The sequence below is a fragment of the Scylla paramamosain genome, chromosome 6, assembly GCF_035594125.1.
Source record: "Scylla paramamosain isolate STU-SP2022 chromosome 6, ASM3559412v1, whole genome shotgun sequence".
NCBI lineage: Eukaryota > Metazoa > Arthropoda > Malacostraca > Decapoda > Portunidae > Scylla > Scylla paramamosain.
The window spans coordinates 33,967,238-33,976,996 of record NC_087156.1 but is presented as its reverse complement, the minus strand read 5'-3'; the positions used below and the strand labels follow the sequence as shown (position 1 = coordinate 33,976,996).

Here is a 9,759-nt window from a genome sequence, read left to right as displayed (position 1 = left end):
CTCATATGGGAAAAATTCACTGAAGTAAATTATTAACAAGGATTGCTCTGTGTGACGAAATGTATATTCACAGGCTAAACAGTCTTCATAATTTCGAAAAAAAGACTATTATTGGAAACTTTTGTCCTCAGTAGCTACCTGCCTTCTCGAGTCCCGTAAATAGCGCGCAATCATAAGTGAAGACGGTTCCGGAGGTGAAGTCGTGTTCACAATGGCTGGCCAGGAGAAAACAATCCCAAATGGAATTAAATTTCTGTTCGGTGGATTGGCGGGGTGAGTGCATAGTTCAGAAGGAAGCAATGCATCAGTTTAAGTCAGAATATAATTAATTATGTAAGGAGATTAAATTAGTTGGTTGTCACTAGGACGGATACACCTGCCCCCGGCGGTGTTGGGTATTCTTGTCTGCGGTGATGTGCAGACACTGATTTGTGCTACTAGGAACCACAGCACTCAAATTAATATAATATCACATGTAGTGTAAGACACATGAATATAGGGTGTATATATCAGGGAAGGAAATTGGTGCATCATAGATTTGGGGGGACTGATCAATAAACAAATATTGAACGACATAAATGTTTGATATACTTGTTTACTCATATAGATTCCTAAGGAATACGTCTGTCTAGATATTATGTAGGACTTGGCATGATGCAAACTGGATTATTCCAATAGCATACATATATTTAGGATCAAATATGAAGAAAAACATATGTAATTTTTGTTTACAGAAAATCCTTCCTTCTTCCCAACACTTGGGGATCTATAGGGAAACTAGGGGTTTTAGATTGGAGGAAACAAATACAACTTAACTCTAAGTAAATGTTAGGTCATACTTGATTCTGTCTACATTTTACCAACTATATAAGAAATGACAGTCTTTGTCACATAATGGTATTATTTCAACTAGATCTAACAGTCATAACCTAATGCAAATCTGAGGGGTTTGTCCTCTGGAACCCTAAGGTTGTGGTAACTTCTGTATGTCAAGTCTCATGGCACCTTGTATTACATAGAGTTGAGTTTCATAAAGTTGACTGTGCTGAAATCTCAGATGTACATACAAATCCCCTTTTACTAAAATGTATATGGATTGGCTTGGAACTATCACAATGGAATTGTGGTTGTTGTGTAAAAGTATGTTCTATGATAATGGGTTCAAAGTATTCTTACAATGCTGATTTTTGTACATTTTGTTTCCACTTGCTGCCCTCCATGGGACAAGGTGGTACTGCAGTAATATTCTGGTAGTCCACATTCTTGGTGGCTCATGGCCCTGTTGACTAGAGGAGGTTGTACATAATGTTATGTTTTATTGGGAAATATCCTTAAGTATTTGCTGCCAGAAGATTGTTAGGTAACAGGACATGGTGTGTAAGTTGAGAAAGTTTAGTTAATGAACATATAAAATGGAAACTTAAAAAAAATAACAAAGGTATGTGTAAAAAAGAGCTGTAAGTTTTAATACAGAGTGCCCTAGAACTAAGCTTCAAGTAATAATTTATCCATTATTATTATTTCTTTATGTTACAAGTATTAAATCCTTTTTTCCATTGACTACCTACTTTTTACAACTGTGTGTGTGTGTGTGTGTGTGTGTGTGTGTGTGTGTGTGTGTGTGTGTGTGTGTGTGTGTGTGTGTGTGTGTGATTCACCAACGATCATCTGCTGGTCACTCAGCCAGCTGTTCCCCTACAGAAAGAGCTCAGAGCTCATAGTGACCGATCTTTGGGTAGGACTGAGACCAATTACATGCCACACACCGGGACAGCGAGGTCACAACCCCTTGGATTACATCCTGTACCTACTTGCTGCTGGGTGAACAGGGGCTACACATTAAGAGGCTCGCCCATTTGCCTCACCATGCCCGGGATTCAAACCTGGGCCTTCTTGGTCCTGAGCTGAGCGTGCTAACCACTACACTACGTGTGTGTGTGTGTGTGTGTGTGTGTTTGTCATTCTATATAATTCTTACTTTCTTTTGCATAGGATGGGGGCTACTTGCTTTGTACAGCCACTGGACCTTGTCAAGAATAGGATGCAAGTTGCCACAAGCAGGGAGCACAAGACAAGCTTTCATGTAATCAGACATATAGTGCAGAATGAAGGCATGACAGCACTTTACTCTGGTCTGTCTGCTGGGCTTCTGCGCCAGGCCACCTACACCACCACCCGTCTTGGTATTTACACCTGGCTGTTTGAGAAAGCCTCAGGGTAAGAATCCTATATTATAATAGTAACAGAGAAATAGGAAAAGTCATTGTATATATTTTAATATGTAAAGGTACATTCCACAGCTCATTTCACTAAAGTTTATCAAATGCATATCACCATATAAGATAAAGGTATGGCATGTGTGATGAAACTTTCCTGTTGCCATAATGAATACTGTTGCTGATTTATCCTTAGGCACACATTATAACTATTTTAGTGGCTTTTTAGAAGGGGCTACCCTTAATACTTATTATTTTCTTAAAACATTGTCTGCTAACATCTGAGTGATTTCTTTGTCTTTTCAATAAATCCTTGCCAGTGTTAAACACAGATTAGTCTGAATTCATTGAAACATAAGTGTCAAGATATAAGAGAAGAGTCATTGAAAGCTCTGAATTTTACTATTAACTTAGTCTTTTCTCTCTCTCTCTCTCTCTCTCTCTCTCTCTCTCTCTCTCTCTCTCTCTCTCTCTCTCTCTCTCTCTCTCTCTCTCTCTCTCTCTCTCTCTCTCTCTCTCTCTCTCTCTCTCTCTCTCTCTCTCTCTCTCTGCAAAGAGTTAGCAGATTCAGTGACACAGGTTTAGGAAAGTTCTGTCATGACTTCCAAAGGACAGAGATTTTTAATAGATCATGGGAGCTTCAGACTTTACACTGGTGTCATAAAGAGGACAGTTTTTATCACCAACAGTTTGTTGAAGGATAGAGATATGTTACACTTTCCCTTTTACAGAGAAAAGTGTTGTTCAAACACTTCCATCTTCTTTGAGTTCTGTCCAAAGATTATGTTAAATATCAATCATTGCCATGTTGTTTATTGCAAGACATGCTCAATTTTTTCTCTAAAGTATTAGTAAGTTCTGTATCCTTACTTCTCAGTTTAACCAAAGTGATAGAAAATGACTGCATTATGCCTATCATTATAACTAATGTCATGTAATTCCCTAAGCTTTTATTTTCCTTGTAGGCCCAATGGTGAGCCACCAAACTTCCTGATGAAGGCTTGCCTTGGCATGGCAGCAGGTGTGGTGGGCTCTTTTGTAGGCACCCCTGCGGAGGTTAGTCCAGTTGATTTATGAGTTGTAGCTTAGAACAGTGTGAGCAAGGAACCCACACAAAAGTACATCATGGTAGATTAAATTAGATATTTATGTACCAGGCTGACATCCCACGGAGGGAGTAGTTAAGACAAAGCACACACATACAAGCGTGTTTGTAATCAGTATACAATAAAATCCCTCTTATCCGGCATCAATGGGACCGCCGACATGCCGGATACTTGAATATTGCCGGATACTTGCATAGAAGTGAAATTATGTCCACAATCACCACCCTACACTCACACATCTTACCATGACAAAGATCAGCAGATCTTAATCAGCAGCTGATCTGATCAGCTGCTTAAGTGTAAGCACAACACGCTTCCTCTTTTCTACAACTTTAGGCATGATGAAGGCGTCAGGCGATAAACAGTGCACACGCGGGACTGAGTCACTGAGTAAACACAGTGCAGTGGGCCGCTGGTGGCGCGAAGCAGTGCGCTCTGGTGGCGAGGGGACAAAGTATGCCTCGCGCGGGAATTTTAATCGATTTTATGAGTACACATTGATTTTTTATTGATTTTAAGGCTCGTGGAAAAATGTGCCGGATACTTGAAGTTGCCGGATACTCGAATGCCAGATGAGAGGGATTTCACTGTACTAAAATACCAAGAACAATGAAACCTGAACTACTAATTCTTGTGTTCTTGTGTATGGTTAGTCTCTTACTTCTTATCTTATTAACTAAGCATTTTCTCAATTTGCACTTGATTTTGTCAATCTCACACTGACTCCTAAAGGATCCCATATATGTTATGACCACTGGATCCGGCTGCCGGAATCGTAAGCAAATCTCACCATGTGTGGGTGATTGTACAACCAAAAGTGGGCAGAGTCAGCAGCTGGATCAGAACCTGCCACCACCAGGTTTCTGGCTTCCATTTCAATTCAGGTGGCCAGAAGTCTGAACGTTTATGGCATTGTCGTACGATCTGCTTCAGTTCTGAAGCAACATTCATAGCATGATGATGATGGTGACGTCTGCTGATAAAGAGTTCTGGCCCAATTTCATTGAACTTCATAAAGAACAACCTTGTCTACAGAAAATGAAAAGTAAAGAGTGTAGTGACAAAGTAAAAGAAAGGTAGCAAATGATATTTTATGAGAGACATTACAGGAAAAGGATGCAACAGCCAAAACGAGACTGTATTAGAAAAATAAATAAATAAATAACCCCAGAAGTTGCTTTTGAAAAAAAAATGCAGAGTCCATGGTAAGGAGCTTCCGCTGGTAATGTCTGCATGCCAAGTCTATGTGTACTATGACTTGCTGCCATTCTTTAACCTGTGTTTTCCTTTGTCGCTTCAATTTTTCTAGTTCTGCAGTGATATATGCCACGTCTTCATTCTGTCGTGTCATGGGAGAACAGAAGTGAAACTGAACATCTCTGGGCAATGCTGAGACCAGAGTTAGAACAGAATTGGAACAGAATGTGATCTGCGGTCGTAACGTGTATGGGGCTTTAAGCTCAAGAGCCAGCAGCCTAATACCTCTTGCTGTATTTGTGATTTTGGGCTTAAGTAGGCGTGAATATCTCTTATTAATAAGTCATGAAAATTCACTGTGAAGTAAGAATGGATGGTGGAAAAAAATATAAACCAACTTGACCAACATTCTCTCTCTCTCTCTCTCTCTCTCTCTCTCTCTCTCTCTCTCTCTCTCTCTCTCTCTCTCTCTCTCTCTCTCTCTCTCTCTCTCTCTCTCTCTCTCTCTCATACTTTTATATGATAACAGCAAAGCTTTCCTTTGTCAGTTTATAAATAATGCTCTAAATTATAAAAGTAAATTTTTTAGGAAAATGGTGCTTTGTTGTATACTGTTCCAGTTTTAAAACCCCTAAGATTTTTGTCCTCAAACTTAATTAAGAGGCATTTCACTCCCAAAATTGTTACATGAAAGCACAATTTTTTTACTGGAAAGCACAGGGTTTTTTTTTTTTGTCAAAATGAACTGTTTCCTGTCATGCCAAATGACTATTTTATAACTTTTATTTGTCCATACATATGTTTGATTTTTCAATGTTTTCAGCTTCAGCTTTGTATTAATTATAAAATACATTATATCCCTTGACCATAAAATGGGAGCATGAATTGTACTTTGGAGGTGCATAGCATTCTCACATTTCTCATAAACATGAGGTGATTCTGAAGGTTCTCAATCTGAAATAAAGGAATTGATTCTCTCCTGGTACAAATGTGAAGTGGGCTTAATTCTTGAGGAAAAGCTGAAGGCAAGGCTTGTTAAACTATCTTTCAGGTGGCACCTACTAATAATTCATCCCTTCTTCCTCACACACACACACACACCATAGTGTTATCACAGGATTATCCCATAGTGGAAGCATGCCTAAAAGGACATCTGTTTTTTGTTTAGCTTGATATATGTGTAGATGGAGAATTTCAATAAGTAAGACCCAAGTTATCTAAATTTTTGGGTTTGTGCAGACTAATCTTTCCCCAGTGGTATTTTGTTGAATGGGGTAAATGAGCCTTTACACTTCCTTCTTACCAACTCCAGCAACAACAGAGTATTAATTTCAACACAAAAAAAATATTTATTATAACAAGAGTACTTGGATTGCCTGCCTGTCTCATGTTTTTATGTTGGGAATGGTACCATTACCATATAATGTTAAATAGTAAGAATTCCCTGTCATTTTTGAGGATAAAAGGGCAGGCATTGTCAAGGCCATACATTTTCTGAATATTTGTTCTAGAAATGGTGTAGGCACCAATAGCTGATATTTTTTTTATGAAGAATAAAAGAAAATTGTAAAGGAAAATATGATATCCTCCACCTTAAACAAGTAAAGGTGACCAGCAAAGTTTTTGTGCTGACAATACTAGTTAAAAGTTTCTTCATTGATAATTTATTCTAGTTCTATGATATGCATTGGCCTTTATTTTTTCTTGTATGTTCCCACAAAGTAACTCTTCAGTTACATCTGGCTGTGGTGATTTATTCTGTGATTAATTTTTTTTCAGGTGTCATTGATACGAATGACTTCAGATGGTAGGCTGCCTCCAGCTGAACGTCGCAATTATAAGAATGTATTGGATGCACTCGTCAGAATGACTCGAGAGGAGGGTCTGTTCACCCTGTGGAGGGGAGCCATACCAACTATGGGGAGAGCCATGGTGGTAAATGCTGCTCAACTAGCATCATACTCCCAAGCAAAACAGGCATTATTGGGAACTGGTGAGAATTTATATTTTTAATAAAAATCTTAATTTTAAAATGAAATTTTAAAGAGATACAAACTACTCAACACATGGAAAACTGCTTTATGTCTCATCTTTATATTCCCTAAAAACTTTTAGTTACTAAATTTAGTAAATTAGGAATGTCATAATTTTGTTTGTTTCATGTACACTGTCTCTGTCAGTTTTTCTCACCCTTTCAGCTGCTAACTCTGTAAAGGGGCCTTATCCATTCATATATGGAGTATGCTTTGCATGTCTGGGGTGGTTCCATTCATACCGCACTTCTAGACAGGGTGGAATCAAAAGCTTTTCATCTCATCAACTCCTCTCCTCTAACAGACCATCTTCAGCCTCTTTCTCATTGCCGCAATGTTGCATCTCTTGCTACCTTCTACCACTGTTTCCATGCTAATTGCTCTTCTTATCTTCTTATCTTGCTAACTGCATACCTGCCCTCCTCCCACAGCTTCATTGCACAAGGCTTTCTTCTTTCTCTCATACTTATTCTGTCCACCTCCAGTATCCTCAATCATTCATCCCTTTCGCTGGTAATCTCTGGAACCCCTTTTCTGCTTCTGTATTTCCACCTTCTTGTGACTTGAATTCTTTCAAGAGCAAGGTTTCAAGATACTTATCCTTCAATTTTTGACTACTGCTTTGGACCCTATTCAGGGACCAGCGTCTCTGGGCCCTTTTTTTACCTTGGCTGGTGTCCTTCCTATGTGTGTGTATATATATATATATATATATATATATATATATATATATATATATATATATATATATATATATATATATATATATATATATATAATATTTTTTTTTTTTTTTTTTTATTTATTTATTTTTTTCTTTCAAAACCTTCATCAAATTACGTCTAAACTACGCAGCCTCTCAGGTTGGCCCCTATACAGTATTCATTTCCTCCTTAATCCTTAATTAGCCCTTGGTGTAAGAGAAATATTTTGTTCATTCAGAGATTTTTTTTAAGACATTGTTTTTCATTAATCTATAACTGTACTCATACTCAAATTTACTTTCATTTAACTTCCTCAGGCTACTTCCGAGAGAATATTTTCCTTCATTTCTGTGCTTCCATGATCTCCGGCCTGGTTACAACTGCTGCTTCCATGCCTGTTGATATTGCAAAAACAAGGTGAGATCATTATTTCACTGTAATAATGGTTTCTCAGTTACAAGCCATACATTATATTTATTATAACAATGAACTACCTTTAGTTTTATTTTTGTCTTTAACTCTTGCGCTGAAGCAAATAGACTGTTGAAATCATTAGTCAAGACTTTACAAACTGAACAGTAGTAGGCTATTGCATGAAGGCATTATTGATGCACCCTTGTACATTATAGTACTTTTTATTTTATTTAACTCTTCTGATTTATTGTCTTTATTATGAATTTTTTTTATTAACATATTTAGTTTGTCATTTATTTTCTTACTTTATGTTTATTTATTTACTCATTTTATTAATTTATTATTTTAAATTTTCGTTTAGTTATTTTATTTATTTATTTATTTGATTCATTAATTCCTTTTATTTATTTGTTTATTTATGTAATTATATTTTTTCATTTAATTAATTAATTAATTAATTTATTTATTTATTACTTTATTTATTTAATAGTGTGTGTGTGTGTGTGTGTGTGTGTGTGTGTGTGTGTGTGTGTGTGTGTGTGTGTGTGTGTGTGTGTGTGTGTGTGTGTGTTCTTGCTATCTGGTGATGGTGAAGCCTTCACACACTTGACTTAATAGGGAACACTGACAGTCTCTACCTAATAATCCCCATTTCATTAACCTTATCCAGGAAACTTCAGATCTATTTAATGTTACAAAAGGCTGACATGTGCATGTGCAGTTGCTTACTGTTATGTCTTCCTCACACAGTACAATTTATTGATATGTAAGAAAGGAAAGTATAACTCTTATCCCAAGATGGAGGTAACTGACTTACACTATCATATTTTCATTTTTATTTAACTATATTACAACTTTATCACTTAAAACAGCAGTGATTTAAAACTATTGTTATTATTATTACTGCTGTTATACTGATAAACTGGATATGGTTGAGCTACTTTTCATGCCTCAAACTAAGTAATTTTGCAAAGATAGGTGCCTGTCTGGTAAATAATGGCAGCTGTCATTAGAAATATGTTGATTTATATTTTGGAAGATTTGATGGTTTGACACTTAGCCATATTGAGGAAGTAATTTGATGGTGATGATTTTTAACGTATTGGTTTTCCATGTTTTTTTCCCTCACAGAATTCAGAATATGAAGATGATTGATGGAAAACCTGAATATAAAGGAGCATTTGATGTTCTTGGATCTGTAATACGTAAAGAAGGTTTCTTCTCCCTCTGGAAGGGATTCACCCCCTATTACATGCGTCTTGGCCCTCATACAGTCCTTACCTTTATCTTCCTTGAGCAGATGAATCTAATGTACAAGAAACACGTGCTTGGGGATTCCTCAGCCAAGGGAGGAGGATTGTAGATTAGACTAATACAAAGGCAGTCACAATCTCCCATTGGTGGTATTGGTTAATGTAGGTCATTTCCATTTTTTGCAAAATAGTGAAGAAGCAGTGCAGTAAAGAAAGGTTAAAGATGGTTTTAAGTACTGCATAGGATGGTTACATGCTTTAGACACAATTAAAACAATTAATTTTGCCATTCTCATGATTGATAATGGGAATTGTTTCTGAGTAGAGCTGAAGAAAACACTGCTTTATTAGACTACATAAAAAGAAAGTTCATTAAAATTATCTGTACAACTACTGCTACCATGACCGTTGCCAGTAATACTACATGCCTGGAATTCCTTGCTCAATTATGAACAAGATGCGATCTCTCTCTCTCTCTCTCTCTCTCTCTCTCTCTCTCTCTCTCTCTCTCTCTCTCTCTCTCTCTCTCTCTCTCTCTCTCTCTCTCTCTCTCTCTCTCTCTCTCTCTCTCTCTCTCTCTCTCTCTCTCTCTCTCTCTCTCTCTCTCTCTCTCTCTCTCTCTCTCAACATAGAGAATCTTCCTTATAATGCCACATCCTAAAACTGTAGATTGTGCCTGAATTGGTTTAGAATTTTTCAAGTGTCAGTTATTCAGAGATGCATTTTAAATAAGGTTTTCTCAAGTTTTCATCAAATATTCTGGGATGATAATGTATTTCATCAGTTATATTACTATGTGAAATTTAAATGCAAAGCACAAAAAATGGTAAAGAATG

At 37.0% G+C, this 9,759-nt stretch overlaps 1 protein-coding gene across 1 annotated transcript; it reads left to right on the top strand.

Moving 5' to 3' along the window:
* The first annotated feature begins 130 nt into the window (after window positions 1-130).
* On the top strand, window positions 131-9,457 carry LOC135101637 (mitochondrial 2-oxoglutarate/malate carrier protein-like). Its single transcript, XM_064005902.1, has 6 exons — window positions 131-273; window positions 1,993-2,217; window positions 3,182-3,272; window positions 6,299-6,512; window positions 7,574-7,673; window positions 8,802-9,457. Exons 1-6 carry the CDS (start codon window positions 212-214, stop codon window positions 9,031-9,033), a joined length of 924 nt encoding a protein of 307 aa, XP_063861972.1. The 5' UTR covers window positions 131-211; the 3' UTR covers window positions 9,034-9,457.
* Window positions 9,458-9,759: the final 302 nt, after the last annotated feature.

Coding starts and splice junctions, on each gene's coding strand:
- LOC135101637 (XM_064005902.1), top strand. CDS start 212: ATGGCTGGCCAGGAGAAAACAATCCCAAATGGAATTAAATTTCTGTTC. Junction 274..1,992: donor CTGTTCGGTGGATTGGCGGG/GTGAGTGCATAG, acceptor TCTTTTGCATAG/GATGGGGGCTACTTGCTTTG. Junction 6,513..7,573: donor ACAGGCATTATTGGGAACTG/GTGAGAATTTAT, acceptor TAACTTCCTCAG/GCTACTTCCGAGAGAATATT.